A 16,847-nucleotide genomic window follows, 5' to 3' on the forward strand; every position below is an offset into this window, starting at 1 on the left:
GTCTGGGCCATGCCATTTGTTGTCCATTGGATCTCTCCACAGAACAGTAGCAAATCCCTTCTTTGTCTCCAGATGCCAGAAGCAATCCGCAGCAGAGCGCCCAGTGTGATCCAATGTTAAAAAATTTAAAATGAGGAGCAAATGAGACAAAAGGTTTCTTGGGGAGCCTTTAACCAGGTACTATTCCCCCTTTTTTATTTTTGCAAGAGTATTTTTAAGTGATAGGTGGGCGCGTTCCACAATGTCTTGTCCCTGAGGATTATATGGTATTCCAGTGATGTGTTTAATATTAAGGGAGTTGCAGAAGGTGGTGAATGCGTGTTCTGTGTATCCTGGATCATTATCTGTTTTGATTTGTTTAGGGGTGCCTAATATGGCCATAGAGACCAGGACGTGGGCAATAACATGTTTTCTAGTTTTTCCTGATTGGGATGTGGTATGAATAAAATCACTAAAAGTATTTATGGTGACATGAATATATTTAAGTTTACCAAATTTAGGAACATGAGTAACATTCATTTGCCATATTGCATTAGGTATAAGTCCTCGGGGATTTACTTCAAGATGGGGAATAGGGAGTAGGGTGATACAAGAGGGGCACTGTTTGATAATATAGCGGGCTTGTTCACGGGTAATTTGAAACATGAGTCTTAAAGTATGAGCATTTAAATGATGCGAGTGGTGAGCAGCCGTGGCTTGTGTGATTCGAGTAGTCTCCGTGGTGTGGGCAGCACAGATTAAGCAGGTAGCCTTATTGGCCATGTGGTTGCCAGTAGATAGGGGACTAGGTAAGTTGGAATGAGCTCTAAGGTGTCTAATGAAAAAAGGGAGGGTTCTTTGAATAAGATTTTGGAGTTGTAGAAAAAAGGCAGTAGTTTCTGATACATGCTTAATCTGTGCCACCATTTCTAATAAGGGAATTAAATGAGCTAAATAAGCACTATCAGTATAAATATTAAGAGCCTGATTGGGGAAAGCAGAAAAAATTGCAACAACTGCTTGAAGCTCTACAATTTGTGTGGAATTGGACTTTACTTGAAATTGCACAATTTGTGTGTTAAAAGTGTAAGCGGCAAACCATCAGTGAAAACCAGTAAGGCATCTGGTATCAGAGAACTGGAGGTCTTTATAGGGAATACAAAGTCATGTGTGCTAATGAATTGTAATAACTTGTTGGGTGGATAATGATCAATTTTGCTGGAATAAGAAGCGCAAGCAATAGGCCAATGTTCTGTGGTTTGAAATAACCAATTAATTTGTGATTGAGAGTAAGGTTGAATAACGACATCAGGTTTTTTACTAAAGTATTTTTTGCCATTTTTTCTCCCTATGATGATGATATCAGCGACAGTCTGATAATAAGGGTAAATAACCTTTGCTGGGGAAGCAGGTAGATGGATTCACATTATGGGTGCAGTTTGCCAAAACACTGCTGTGGGTGTAAGAGAAGTTTTACAAATAATAAAATATAGGGGCTGAGTATAATCCATGGCTGTGACGAACTGTGAACCAATAGCTTGTTTAACTAATTTTAAAGCACGTCGACCTTCGTCGGTTAACGTCCTAGGGGAATTAGGATTGTTATCGCCCTGCAAGATGGTAAATAATGGCTTTAAATCTCCTGTTGTTAATTTTAAATAAGGCCCTAGCCAGTTTATATCTCCTAAGAGTTTTTGGAAATCATTCAAGGTTTTCAATTTATCTAGTCTTAAGGTTGCCTGACTGTTAATTTTTGGTCCAGTCATGTGAAAGCCAAGATAAGTGTAGGGATCTGTTAGTTGAACTTTTTCCGGGGCTATCTGGAGCCCCTGGTCTTTGAGGGCTGATGTTAAATGGTTAAAGCATAATAAGACCTGTTGGCCATCTTGTCCTGCGACAAGAATGTCATCCATATAGTGAATGATATACATGTATTTCCAGCAGTGCCTGACTCTTTGGATAGCTGCTGTAATAAATTTTTGACATAAAGTAGGGCTGTTGGCCATGCCCTGCGGCAGCACTTTCCAATGGAATCTTTGCATTGGTTCTTTAAAATTCATAGCAGGGAGACTGAATGCAAACCGTTTTTGATCCAATGGGTGGAGCGGGATAGTGAAGAAACAACTTTTAAGGTCTATAATAATTTTGTAATATTCTAAAGGAATAGCCACAAGAGTGGGTAGACCAGGTTGTAGCGCTCCCATAAGGACCATGGTAGAGTTTACAGTCCTTAGATCTTGTAATAGTCTCCATTTTTCTGATTTTTTCTTTATGATAAAAATGGGGGTATTCCATAGGGAATTGTTTTCTTTTATATGATCAGCTTGTAATTGCTCCTGCACCAGCTGCTGAGCAACCAACAGTTTTTCCTTTGTAAGGGGCCATTTATCAATTCACACAGGTTCATCACTTTTCCAAGTGATTCTATCTGCATGGAGCACAGGAATATCAATAGCCCCTAAGATAAATTTCCTAATCCTTTTCTATCTGTTTTTTCCGGAATTTGTAGGGGGCTGGAGATGCCTGATTCATGTTTTCCTAAGCCTTTTCCTGGCAGGAATCCCTGTGCTAGCATTTGTGCTGTAACCACATCATTAGGGCTGCACATTGTAAGTCCCATTTGCTAGTGATTTATGCCAAAGGTCAGAACAGTTCCTTGTCAGACATTTCCTCACATGGGGAAATGAACAAACTGATCTTTTGGCCTTTTCAAGATGGAGGTTGTATTGCCAGCCCTCCACATCTAGCCTACGTTCAAATTTCCCAAACTGTTAGGTAAATAATTTGGGGAATCACTTTTGACTACAGCATGTGTATATAAGGTTGGACAATTAAGTTCATGAATTCATCCTAGAAAAAGTGCTACAGATGGCCAAGGGGAGTACTTCGAAAATGATATTCAGCAATGAGGTTTGTAGCACTACTATCCTTTTTCTGCTCCAGGATTCAATATATGACTCTACAGTGCATTTAGTCATGATGTCCTTAGTCTCTTCCAATCTGTGACATTTCTCAGTCTTTCTTTTTCATGACCTCGACACTTTTTGTTTTGAACAATATTGGTCAATAATTTTGAGAATGTCTCTAAATTTAGGTTTGTCTGATATTTTCTCATGTTTAGACTCATTTTTGACAAAAATATCATGGAAGGAATGTGCTCTTTTCAGTGTATCATATGGGAAAGGAGTATATAATGTCAGTATCTCTTATTACCAGTGATGTTAACCACCATCATTAGTAAAGACAGTGTTTTGCCAGGTACCTGTAAAGTTATTTTTCTTTTGTACCTAACAAATATCAAGTTTACTTTGAGACTATGTAGACACCCTGTTTTCTCCAACCTTTCAACCACCAAGCACCCATCACTAGATCTTGCCTATAATAATTACTTTGAAGTGTTCTTTTTTCGTGACAGGGTCTCACCCTGTTGCCCAAGCTGGAGTGCAGCAGTGCTATAGCTCACTGCAGGCTCCAATTTCTGGACTCAAGAGATCCTTCTGCTCCCACTCCAATGTTTCTGAGACTACAGGTGCATGCCACCATGCTTGACTAATTTTTCTATTTTTTTGTAGAAACGGAGTCTCACTATGTTGCCAAGGCTAGCCTTTAGCTTTTGGCCTTTAGCAATCCTCTGGTCTCGGCCTCCCAAAATGCTGGAATAATAAGCCTGAGCCACTGCACTCAGCCCTTTGTAGTGCTCTAACAGTGGTTTTCTACACATTTATGTAAATTTTTTAACACAAAAGAAACAATTTTACTATTCATGGAAAACATAGAGGTATGGATGGTAGACTGAAAGAACAACCCCAATACTGACTGAAGTTATTATATTGTTAGCAATCTGGAAGAAGGAATCTAAAGGAGTGCCTCACAAAGTTTGCTGGACACTGAACTCACTTGTGAACCTTAAAGAAATTGATATCTGGGCGGTGCCTATGGCTCAAGGAGTAGGACGCCGGCCCCATATACCGGAGGTGGTGGGTTCAAACAGCCCCGGCTAAAAACTGAAAAAAAGTAAATAAATAAATAAAGTTTAAAAAAAAAAAAAGAAATTGATATCTAATTTGTTATGGGTGTGACCTGGGCATCATGATGTTCTAAAAGATCTCCAGGTGATTTCAGTATGCAGCAGAGTCTGGGAACCACTGACGCAAAGTAAATAAGATACTTATGAAAACATCAGTAATTCATGATTTAAATATGAAAACACAGGTTATACAGTTGAGTGAGCAGCCAACTGTATTCTAAAAAAAGTTTTTCAAAAACTAACATTTCACCTTGAAAAAAGTTTACACAACTACAAAGCAGGGAGATTAGTGAAAAAAAATTAAGAAAATCAAAATAGTCTGATCCCTTATAAATTCCAATTGACTATTGACCTAAAAAAGGCAGAAAGTAACACTTAAACTACAACATGTCAGAAATCCCTTTACCTTGTAGCAGCTTTTCTGTAATACTGGAACAGATAAAGCCAACAAATACTGGGTAAGTACTGTATTAGATCCAAATAACAGAAGTGGAGTAGGAATAGGAAGCAGTGATTTAAGCCCAGCAAACATTCTGCTGAGTACACAATCACAAAAACAGATATGTAGACTTTCACATATTATAAGGCTGTTGAGGTTCCCGGATTATGTATTTACTGGAAAAAGTAAGAGCTTTACAAAGATGGAAAATGAGGCATAATTTCTGCCAGAACTCTGCTTTGGGATAAAGGCTACACTACTTTGAAATCTTATACATATATAGCACTTGGCCAATTACCCAAACTGCATAAACCTTCATTAACTGCAAATATTCATCTGTAAATATATCGATTATCTCAATCTGCACAAAACAAGTTTGGAGCCGATCAGGTAATAATACACCTAGGATACAAGTGCAAATGAATAGAGAAGTTTAAGAGTTACGGGGGAAATTATTATTTCTACAAGAAAAATCTTAAGAGGACAATACCAGGACTGTATCTTGTATCTCTGTTAGCATGATAACTCTTTCATATATTTCGGCCCAATGTGTCACCAGCCACTGCTGTTAACATAAAACCAATAGCCAAGGCAACATGGAAAGTCTGAAAACGGTTCTAAATTTTCTTACCAAGGCAGCAAACACCCAGCACAACTGCCCACAGCAGATGCCGTAGATGCCGAGCTCGGCGTCCAGTGGAAGGAAAATGAGGGAGTCTCCAATATGTTACCGCCTTTCGGGGAGCGGCCCAGCGAGTTCAAAGATTTATTCCCGGTGACGATGGAGCAACGGAACAGGGTCGCAGAGGATCCTTCCGGCACAACCGTCAGCGTAGTAGCCCAGCGACATTCAGCCCAAGACAGCTCTCTTAGTACCAAGCTCGCCTGACTGCGGTCAGACACCGCGGACCCCGCGAAAAGCCGTTGACGCGCCTGCGCGCCGCGGCCCTTCCGTCTCCCGCTCCGTCTACCCAAGAGCAACCGTCACAAGGGAGCCACCACTTCCGCGCGCGCGTGCGCAGTGGTGGGTCTGGCGCGTGCGCAGCGGCTCCACTGGGCTCCAGCTTCTGCTACTCACGCTCCTCCTCCCGCTCCCCACCCCTCAGCCCGCCGCGGCCCGGTACCAACGTGGTCCCGCCAAGGGAGCCGTCGTGCCTCGTGCTCCCAGGACGGCGGTGGTCTGCGCTCGCGGCTCTTGGCGCTAGGCATGGCGATGGATCAAGTGAACGCGCTGTGCGAGCAGCTGGTGAAAGCGGTGACGGTCATGATGGACCCCAGCTCCACCCAGCGCTACCGGCTGGAAGCCCTCAAGGTAGCTGGGGTCTTGGCACCTGGGCCCGCCCGGAGACCCCAGCCGCCGCGGCACCGCTCCTAACTCGGGTCGTAGTCCCCCTCCCACGCGGCCCCTGGACCTCCTTCCCCAAACCCCGAAGGGGATCTTTCCCTTTGCGGCCCTCCGCGCTTCTTCCCACCCCCAGCCTTCTCTGCTCGCGGCTTCTGCCCTTCTCCTGGGACACCGGTCCCTAGCTGCTCATCATCTCACAGTCACTTCTCACTGCCCTTTCCTCACTTTTTTTCACTCTTAACTGCACCACGATCCCTCTGCAGCCCGCTGCACCCGTTTTCACCCCCCTAAGCCCCATATCCCTTTGCCTTCCTGGGGCGCACGTGCAGATCCCGCCCCCAACACCAGCTTGATTCTTTTTAATCTCGCCTGCGTTAAATGTTTCCCTGCTGACCCACTCTTCTGACCCTCGAGTGCTCTTTTACTTAGATCCGTCTCGCTAACCCTCGTTTATGTTTTGGGCATTTCTGGGCTAGTTCTCACACCTGCTTCTCACATGTTTTTTAGGGTGTAGTATTTTTAGGCTATTTTGCGCAAAGATGAACTTCTACCACTTACTTTGCATTTTAACAAGTGCCCCTTGGTTTCCTAAAAGTAGTTAAGTCACTGATCTGCTCCAGGGACCCATTCATATATTGCCATTGGAGATGCTAGGGCAAATGAGCATTTGTGGACTGTGAGAATTGACTGTTTAGGGAAAAAATATTTGTGCCATATATATTTTAAGTGATATAACTTTATAAAGGAGAGTGAGCGCTACTTGGGGAAACTTTACAAAGTTTAGATGTTTGCCACAAAGTTAGGAATCCAGGAGCCATGGGGTTCTATTAGTTTGCTTTTTATCATGAAATATTTAAAATACGGCCGGGCTCGGTGGCTCACGCCTGTAATCCCAGCCCTTGGGAGGCCGAGGCGGGTGGATTGCCTGAGCTCACAGGTTCAAGACCAGCTTGAGCTACAGTAAGACCCCCCCCCCTAAAAAAAATACCCTGGCGTTGTGGCGGGAGACTAGTAAATAGACACAGAAGTAGAATACTACAATGATCCCGCATATACCTGTCACATGAATAAAGCAGTTATAAAGATTTTGTCACATTTGCTTTATCCTCCCACTCCCTCTTCTGAAGATATTTTTTCTTTTTTGAGACAGAGTCTCAAGCTGTCGCCCTCAATAGAGTGCTGTGCAGTCACAGCTCACAGCAACATCAAACTCTTGGGCTTAAGTAATTCTCTTGCCTCAGCCTCCCAAGTAGCTGGGACTACAGGTATCTGCCACAGCGCCAGCTATTTTATTTTATTTGGGGGGGAGGCAGTTGTAGTTGTCGTTGTTTGGCAGACCCAGGCTGGATTCGAACCCACCAGCTCCAGTGTACATTGCCAGCACCCTAGCCACTTGAGCTACAGGTGCCGAGCCTCTTCCGAAGATTTTTAAAGCAAATCCTAGAAACTGTAATATACCCCAATGTATCATATACTTCAAGGTGTGTCTTTAAACACTAATTTTTTACTTGTCTAGGTCCAGTTTTTTGTTTTGTTCTGTTTTGTTTGGTTACTATTGGCCATAGCATGGAAAATGTAGAACCATCAGACTGGAAAGAATGTTTGTCAGTTCTTCATAAAATATTGAGCTGATTTTATAACTTAAAAATGCAGCTTAAGTTGGAGTTTCTTAAGATGAATCTTTTTTAGTTTTCACCCTCTCTAGCTCCCAAAAGAAACACTACCTTTTCTTCTTTCAGTTTTGTGAAGAGTTTAAAGAAAAGTGCCCTGTCTGTGTCCCTTGTGGCTTGAAATTGGCTGAAAAAACACAAATTGCCATCGTCAGACATTTCGGCCTTCAGATCCTGGAACACGTTGTCAAGTAAGGAGCTCTTGGACATTATCACTGAAGTCTGTGAGAGAGCAAATCTTTGTTTCTTAATGTACAGAGATACTTTTTAGTGAGTAGGAAAGAGCAGTCCCCAAGGAAAGAATTGATCCCCAAGATGTTTTCAGAACCGATAGGAGCTCTCGTTCAAAATTTAACATTTCTCTTTTTCAATTTCTTCATCCATGTAAAGTAAATAGCATTGTACATGTTAAGAAGTCAACAAATATTAGCTAATAAGCTGCTAGTGATTCAGCCAGCACTTACTGAGCTACTATATTGCAGCAGTCCTCAAGACCTTTTTAGAGTAATACAATGTATAGGTAAATAAATCTCTAGTTAGGCACTGTATATTTCTTTTTTAAGTTTGAGTATGTACCTTCTCTGAATGGCACATCCAAAGAAGGATCTTATCAGAATAACCAAAAACCCCTTCTAACTTGAGTCTCTAGTCTCAATGTATATCAGAAGATTTGGCCTTAGTTTTTTAGAATTGTGCTATAGCTTTGTAAGCCAGCCAATCTTGATATCAAAAGATAGCATATTTTCTGAAAGACAACTACATTGTTGTAGTTGTCCTAGATGTATATTTGCTTTTTTTTTTTTTGTCACCCTCCGTAGAGTGCTGTCGCCTCACAGCTCACAGCAACCTCCAGCTTTTGGGCTAGGGCGATTCTCTTGCCTCAGCCTCCCGAGTACCTGGGAATACAGGTGCCCGCCAGAACACCTGGCTATTTTTGTTGCAGTTGCCACTGCTGTTTTAGCTGGCCAGGGCCAGGTTCGAACCTGTCACCCTCGATATATGGGGTCGGCACCCTACCCACTGAGCCACAGGCGCCACCCTGTATATTTGCTTTTAACCTAACAATAAAATTATGGAGAAAGCTTGATTTGTGCCACAAACCCTGTGTGGATTCCACTGCATGTACATTTATAAAGCCCTTTCCCAAGAATTTTTTCTGTTAGTATTTGGGTTAAATGTGGACTGTTTTTGTCCAATCTTTAAAGGGTACAAAATTAAAAGAATAATGTCTTAATGACATCTCTAGTGTAATCTAATTCAGGAATCAAAGCTATGCTCTTCTGAAGAGAAGACTTTTAATTTGAGTCTACTGATTTTATGCATTTTGATGGCCAGGTTTCGATGGAACAGCATGTCTCGATTGGAGAAGGTCTTTCTGAAGAATAGTGTCATGGAGCTGACTGGAAATGTAAGAAATGGGTGGTCGGAAGACATCTGTTTAATCTTCTTCTTCTTTTTTTTTTTTTTACATATACGTGTGTTTATTAGGTTTCCACTTCTTGCCGTCACAAAATTAAAAAGGCTTAAAATTTAATAATAATAACAATGTTTAAGATAAGGACTAGAGCCGGGCACGGTGGGAGGCTAAGGAGGGAGAATTGCTTGAGCTCAGGAGTTCTTGACTCACCTGAGTGACAGTGAGACCCGGACTCATGGAAAAAATGGAAAAACCCAGGCGAGCGCCTGTAATCGCAGCGGCTTCCAGAGGCTGAGGCAGCAGGGTGCCCGCAGCCCGAGGTTGGGAGACTGAGGTTGTGGTGAGCTACCATACCCACTGCACTCTGCTCAGGGGCATAGGGTGGGACTCTGTCTCAACAACAACAACAAAAAAAGATAAGGACTAGAAAGAAAGACCTTGTAAAGAACAAACGAAGATAAATACATTCAGAAAAGAAATCAGACTATTGCTGCATCAAAATATTAGGCAACAATGATAATAATAATAATGCAAAGAAAGTAACATTCACATTGTCAAATAAGAGTATGTCTATTATAGAATGCTTTGACTCTGAAATTCAGTACAGAGTCATCAGTTAACTTCTTATTTTTTTTCAAAGTCTTAAAAAATAGACAACTAATATTTATAAAGAAAAGTAAAAGATAATTTCAAAAAACAGATCATGCCAAATCTTACAGACAATAGAAAAAGAAGAAATACTTCAGAATCATTCTACTTAATCTGGATACACCTGATATTAAAATTGGAGAAAATATATTATTATAAAGGGGAAATTACAAACATATTTCACTTATAAATGAGGATGCAATATCCTAAACAACATATTAACAAGTTGAATTAAAAATTAATGTTTAAGTAAGGTACTTTGGTCAAAATTAAATGCCAATTTATGTGAGAATTAGTCACTCTTCTTTTTTTTTCTTCTTTTAATCTTTTTTTTTTTAGACAGAGTCTCATTTGTCGCCCTTGGTAGAGTGCCATGGCATCATAGCAATTCTCTTGTTTCAGCCTCCTGAGTAGATGGGACTACAGGCGCCCGCCACAACATCCGGCTGTTTTCTTTTAGAGACAGGGTCTTTTTTTTGTAGAGACAGAGTTTCACTTTATTGCCCTCGGTAGAATGCCATGGCGTCACATGGCTCACAGCAACCTCCAACTCCTGGGCTTAGGCGATTCTCCTGCCTCAGCCTCCCGAGTAGCTGGGACTACAGGCACCCGCCACAACGCCCGGCTATTTTTTTGTTGCAGTTTGGCCGGGGCTGGGTTTGAACCCCCCACCCTCGGCATATGGGGCCGGCGCCCCACTCACTGAGCCACAGGTGCCGCCTAGAGACAGGGTCTTACACTTGCTCAGGCTGGCCTCAAACCTGTGAACTCAGGCAGTCTACCCACCTCTTCCTCCCAGTGTACTAGGATTACAGGCGAGAGCTACTGTGCTCAGCCTAATATCTGTTTAATCTTTAAGAAAATTACGTAAAGTCTAAAGTTTGACTTTAGACAAATTGTGACTTCTCAGTGTAGAGTTTCTATAAATAAGTGAGACAGCAGAAGTCATAACTGATAACATATCTCTTACTAAATTAATTACCCTTATATGTTGATTTCTGTTTTTATTTTTCAAGACAGTGTCTCACTGTGTTGTCCCAGGCTAGAGTGCCGTGGCATCATCACAGTTCATAGCAACCTCAGGTTCCTGGGCTCAAGCAGTTCTGTTGCCTCAGCCTCCCCAGTAGCTAGGACTACAAGCACCTGCCACAATGCCCACCTAATTTTTTTTTCTATTTTTAGTAGAGACGTGGTCTCACTCTTGGTCAGGCTGGTCTCCAACTCCTTAGCTCAAGTGATCCCCCCACCTCAGCCTCCCGGAGTGCAAGGATTACAGATGTGAGCCACTGTGCCTGGCCTTGACTTCTGCTTTTAAAATTATAGAGACAGGGCAACAGAGAGTGAACATTTTTTTTCAACAAATGAGTAATATTTTTGGATCTAAATTAGGCTGAAACACTATCTACTTTATTTCCTTTTATTCCAAACAACTACTATTTGATACTAACAATAAAAAACATGTAGAATGAGTTTGTTTCAAGTATTAGAATGACTCAATCTGTATCTTCTAATACTTCTACATGTGTATATCTTTCATTACTAAAACTAATGGTAAAGTATTCAATTGCTCCTTGAACCCTCCCGTTTTATCAGCCTCTCACTATACTCTTTTTTTCTTTTCTTTTTTTTTGGGAGGTGGGGGCGGAGACAGTCTTAAGCTGTCGCCCTAGGTAGAGTGCCATGGTGTCACAGCTCACAGCAACCTCAAACTTGTGGGCTTAAGTGATTCTCTTGTCTCAGCCTCCCAAATAGCTGGGACGACAGGCACCTGCCATAATGCCCGGCTATTTTTTTTGTTGTTGTTGCAATTGTCATTGTTGTTTTAGCTGGCCCAGGCCAGCTACCTGAACCTACCACCCTCGGTGTATGTGGTTGGCACCCTGCCGACTGAGCTACAGGTGCTGCCCTATACTCTTTCTTTCTTTCTTTTTTTTTTTTTTGCAGTTTTGGCCAGGGCTGGGTTTGAACCCGCCACCTCCAGCATATGGGGCTGGCGCCCTACTCCTTTGAGCCACAGGCACCGCCCGATACTCTTTATTTCTACAGTCTTCTACCCTGGCCCTCTAAAAACCTGAAACAGTTAATATGAGAGGCATAAACCTACAATCCTAGCTAGTACTTTGGGAGGCTGAGGCAAGAAGATCACTTGAGGCTAGGAGTTCAAGAGCAGCCTGGGCAACATAGCAAGGCTCCATCACTACAAAAAAGTTTTAAAACATTAATGTGAGAATCTTTTCAGTTTATAAAAAATAATGATGTCTTCCTAGCTCTGTGTGAGCCATTTTATTAGCTGATGCAACCCTCACTTCAGCTGTTAGTGAAATTCTGATTAGTGACAATGCAGGTAAGTGACTCAGACATGAAGAACAGATTTGTTTGTTTGGTTTAGTTTAAAAGCAGGTCTAATAATGAGTTTTGTACACTTTTAAAGCTCAGGGCTTTTTGATCTCTGAAATTCAGTCTGTCAGACTTCTTAATATCTTTTGTTCTTTTTCAGGGAACATTAAACATTTTGGAAGAGGAAAACCATATTAAAGATGTTCTGTCTCGAATTGTAGTAGAAATGATAAAGCGTGAGTGGCCACAGCATTGGCCTGACATGTTAATGGAATTGGACACTCTTTCCAAACAAGGGGTATGAAATACAGCTTTATCAATTCAGCATACTTGTTCTTGAAATAAACGTCAGGGTTTTTTGTTTTTTGTTTGTTTGTTTTATCCACAGAAAATAGCCTTGGAGTTACATGTTATGAAAAAGATGTTTTGGTTTTAAATTGAACCAGTTTATTTGTATTGCTATAGGAAACACAGACAGAATTAGTGATGTTCATCCTTTTGCGACTGGCAGAAGATGTAGTGACCTTTCAGACTCTTCCCCCTCAAAGAAGAAGAGATATCCAGCAAACATTAACCCAGAACATGGAAAAGATCTTCACTTTTCTACTTAACACACTTCAAGAAAATGTAAACAAGTACCAGCAAGTGGTAAGGGATACCCCACTCCACAAAAGTCCTGTTTTCTAATATGAACATTTTTCTTTTTAGTTAAACTTTCAGTAAGGAACTAAGGTGTCTGGTTCAGCAGAAGAAAAAGGCATTTTATAAGCAAAAAGAACGGAAATGACAAAAACTAGAGCTAATCTTCTAAGATATTCTGTTCAATGAGTTTCCATGTCTATTAGAAAAAATACTTCCTTTGTTGTAAAAAATTTCTTGAAATAGTATGAAAATGAAGGTTAATACTAAATATTTGAAAACTCAGATTTCTGTTATGTTTGGATAGTAATGTTAACTTGTGGCATTTTATTTAGTCTTGGTTCCTTTTGCCCTAGACTTGTTGCCAACTGTATTTATTTATTTATATTTTATGAAACAAGAGTCTTACTTCGCCCCTGTGTAGAGTGCTCTAGCATCATAGTTCATAGCAACCTCCAACTCTTGGGCTCAAGTGATTCTTTTGCCTCAGCCTTCTTAGTAGCTGGGACTCTAGGTGCCCGCCACAACACCCAGCTATTTTTAGAGATGGGGGTCATGCTCTTGCTCAGGCTGGTATCTAACCTGTGAGCTTAGGCAGTCCACCTACCTCAGCCTCCCAGAGTGCTAGGATTACAGGCATGAGCCACTGAACCTGGTCCTGTTGCCAAGTTTATTAATCTTTCTTTTTTTTTTTTTGAGACAGAGTCTCACTAAGTATGTTATCCTCAGTAGGAGAATGTGGCATCATAGCTCACAGCAACCTTAAACTCTCAGGCTTAAGTGATTCTCCTGTCTCGGCCTCCCAAGTACGTGGGACTATCTATAGGTGCCCACCAAAAGGCCTGGGTACTTTTTTGTTGCAGTTGTCATTGTTGTTTGACAGGCCAGGGCTGGATTCGAACCCGCCAGTTCTGATGTATGTGGCTGGCACCTTAGCCACTTGAGCTATAGGCGCCAAGCCAAGTTTATTAATCTTCACTGCAAGGCTAGGTGCAGTGGCACATGCCTATATTCCTAGCACTCTGGGAGGCTGAGGTGGGTGGGTTGCTTGGGCTCAGGAGTTCAAGACCAGCCTCAGCAAGAGGGAGACCCTCATCTCCAGAAATAGCTGGGCATTGTGGTGGGCACCTGTAATCTCAGCTACTTGGGATGCTTAGGCAAGAGGATCCCTTGAGCCCAAAAGTGAGGTTGCTATGAGCTGTGATGCCACAGCACTGTACCCAGAGTGACTAAATGAGACTGTGACTCAAAATCTTCACTACATGATCCCTGGTATTTTATTTTTTCCTGAGGAAGTTTTTCTTCTGCAGAAAAGGGTGAGCCAAACAGTATCTTTCCAACCATTATCATTTTTAGCAGATGTTCATTAGAAAATACTTCCTTTTTTTTAGAGACAGTGTCTTAGTCTGTCACCCTTGCACCCTTGGTAGAATGCTGTGGCGTCACAGCTCACAGCAACCTCTAGCTCTTGGACTTAGGTGATTCTCTTGCCTAAGCCTCCCAAGTACCTGGGACTATAGGTGCCCGCCGCAGCATCCAGCTATCTTGTTGGGGGGTTTTTTGTTTTTTTTTTTTTTTGCAGTTTTTGGCCAGAGCTGGGTTTGAACCCACCACCTCCATTATATGCAGCTGGCACCCTACTCCTTGAGCCACAGATGCTGCCCAGCATCCAGCTATTTTTTGTTGCAATTTGTCCAGGGCCAGGTTTGAACCCACCACCCTCGGTAAATGGGGCCGGCGCCCTACTCACTGAGCCACAGGTGCCAGCCTTTAGAAAATACTTTCAATATTAATCTAATACAATGCTTCTAAAGGGGGCATAGTGTGATTTTGCTCCCTAAGGGGCATTTGCTGGTATCTGGAAGCATTTTGATTGTTGTAACTGAGGGGTTTCTCCTGGCATTAAAAGATAAAGGCCAAGGATTATGCTAAATGCCCTGTAATGTTCAGGATAGCCCTCCTATAACAAAGAATTATCTAACCCAAACTGTTAATAGTACTGAAGTTGAAAAACTCTGATCTAGAATTCTCATAAGTACTTAGTTCACATAATAGCATTAATTACAATTGTTTTATGTCCCTAGCTGCTATATTTGGTCTATTTTTACTGAAGCACTAGATACTGATATGAATGATGAGGAAGACATGCTATGAGCTGGTAGAGTGGGGAGGAACTCACAGAGAGTACCTAATATGTGCTATATACAGTCATCCTTTATATCTTCAGGGGATTGGTTCCAGTCCCCCACCCAATATCCAAATCCCTAGATGTTCAAGTCACTTATATAAAATGATTTAGTATTGGCATATAAGCTACTCACATTTCTGTATACTTTAAGCCATCTCTAGATTACTTACAATACCTAATATAGTGTAAATGCTATATAAACCATTGTTACGCTATTTTTTTAAATTTGTATTTTTATTGTTCTATTGTTATTTTCCAGATGCTTTTTTTGTTTGTTTGTTTTTGAGACAGTGTCTCACTTTGTCACCCTCAGTAGAGTGCCAGGGCATCAAAGCTCACAGCAGCCTCAAGTTCTTGGGCTCAAGCAGTCCTCTTCCTCAGCCTCCCAAGTAGCTGAGACTATAGGCACCCGTCACAATGCCCAGCTATTTTTAGAGCCGGGGGGTGGGCCGGGTGGGTAGGGAGTGGTAAGGATGGGTTGGGTCCTCGCCCTACCTCAGGCTGGTCTCAAACTCCTGAGCTCAGGCAATCCACCCGCCTCATCCTCCCAGAGTGCTAGGATTACAAGCATGAGCTACTGCACCCAGCCTCCAAACACGTATATTTGATCTCAGGTTGGTTGAATCTGCAAATAGGGAGGGCTGACTATTTTTTTTACTTGATGTATTATTTAATCCTCAAAATGCCCTAAAGTCAGAAGATGTTGTCTCTCAGAGTAATGTTGAACATCCTTTCTCTGACAAATGATTTTAATGGAATTTATGACCTATCCTTTGTGCTACAATAGATTCTTTCTCCAAAATACCTCCCCAAGATTATTCAGAAGAAAACAGTAAGAAAATATTTTCATTTAAAAACCTGTGTCTGGGGCAGCACCGTGGCTCAAAGGGGTAGGGCGCCAGCCCCATATGCAGAGGTGGCGGGTTCAAACCCAGCGCTGGCCAAAAACTGCAAAAAAAATAAATAAATAAAAATCTGTGTCTAACACTGGGTATAGTGGCTCATGCCTGTAATTCTAGAACTCTGAGAGGCTAAGGCCCACAGAACAAGACCCTGTCTATAAAAACCAGCTGGGTGTTGTGGTGGTTGCCTGTAGTCCCAGCTACTTGGGAGGCTAAGGCAAGAGGATCTTTTGAGCCCAAGAGTTTGAGGTTGCTGTGAGTTATGATGCCATGGCATTCTACCAAGGGTGACAAAATGAGACTCTGTCTCAAAAAAACCTATTCTATTGAGGGTTAGGGGGTTATTTTCATTTTCTCATAGGATATTTAACTCCTAGGAGAAAAGGAACGATAGACATAAAGAGAACCTGCCCATACCTTTTAATAATGTGGGCCACCTTCTTGGGGAAATGGACAGAGAAGTTCAGATGTGTTTTATCCCTAAGTTGAATTATTAGACTGTAAGATACCTGACAGTTTTCCCTGAATCTCGTGTATTTTATAATCCAAGAGCAACAGAATAGCTGTGGTGGCTCTCAGTAAATACATTTTCTTTATTAGGGAAACATCCTTTTGATTGGAAAGATTAACATTTGACAAGAAAGAAGGTATTTCACCTCTGCAGTATAGCCATATCTCTTCTTATCATCTGCATGAGATAAATTGAGAAACTGCTCTTGGGAAATTATGAACACTGATATAGTATTTGTTACCCAAACTGAAATATCAAAGGAACTTTCTTGGGAAAGTTAGGACCAGTAGAGTTATACTAGTGTTACGCATTTTAGAGATGAACGGCTGTGTATTTTATAAAAAAAAAAATCACTGTAGTATTAAACACTGTAGTATTAAAAATCTGTTCACAGCTATATTTAGTAAAGTCTTTTGGTTTTCAAATAACTTTCAAATTTTGAATAGTTAGATGCCCTAGAAATTTAGCCAATGGGGCATGTGCCAGAGTAGAATTGGCTGGTGAGGGCGGCGCCTGTGGCTCAGTCGGTAGGGTGCCGGCCCCATGTACCGAGGGTGGCGGGTTCAAACCCGGCCCCGGCCAAACTGCAACCAAAAAATAGCTGGGCGTTGTGGCAGGCGCCTGTAGTCCCAGCTGCTCGGGAGGGTGAGGCAGGAGAATCGCTTAAGCCCAGGAATTGGAGGTTGCTGTGAGCTGTGTGAGACCACGGCACTCTACTGAGGGCCATAAAGTGAGACTCTGTCTC

At 41.9% G+C, this 16,847-nt stretch overlaps 2 protein-coding genes across 3 annotated transcripts in view; one reads left to right on the plus strand and one right to left on the minus strand.

Moving 5' to 3' along the window:
- The window catches only part of POLH (DNA polymerase eta), a 49,165-nt gene extending 43,755 nt beyond the window's left edge, over positions 1-5,410 (minus strand). For both annotated transcript variants that reach the window (XM_053601535.1, XM_053601536.1), the window contains exon 1: positions 5,077-5,410. The gene's annotated coding sequence lies outside the window, so the exon portion shown is untranslated. The remainder of the gene's footprint in view (positions 1-5,076) is intronic.
- A 40-nt stretch (positions 5,411-5,450) lies between these two features.
- The window catches only part of XPO5 (exportin 5), a 59,213-nt gene continuing 47,816 nt past the window's right edge, over positions 5,451-16,847 (plus strand). The window contains exons 1-5 of the mRNA XM_053601533.1: positions 5,451-5,757; positions 7,530-7,651; positions 8,796-8,868; positions 12,023-12,160; positions 12,328-12,510. Coding sequence (XP_053457508.1) covers positions 5,653-5,757; positions 7,530-7,651; positions 8,796-8,868; positions 12,023-12,160; positions 12,328-12,510 — 621 coding nt within the window. The 5' untranslated portion in view covers positions 5,451-5,652. The remainder of the gene's footprint in view (positions 5,758-7,529; positions 7,652-8,795; positions 8,869-12,022; positions 12,161-12,327; positions 12,511-16,847) is intronic.

This window comes from Nycticebus coucang, chromosome 9 (assembly GCF_027406575.1).
Source record: "Nycticebus coucang isolate mNycCou1 chromosome 9, mNycCou1.pri, whole genome shotgun sequence".
NCBI classification, from domain to species: Eukaryota; Metazoa; Chordata; class Mammalia; order Primates; family Lorisidae; genus Nycticebus; species Nycticebus coucang.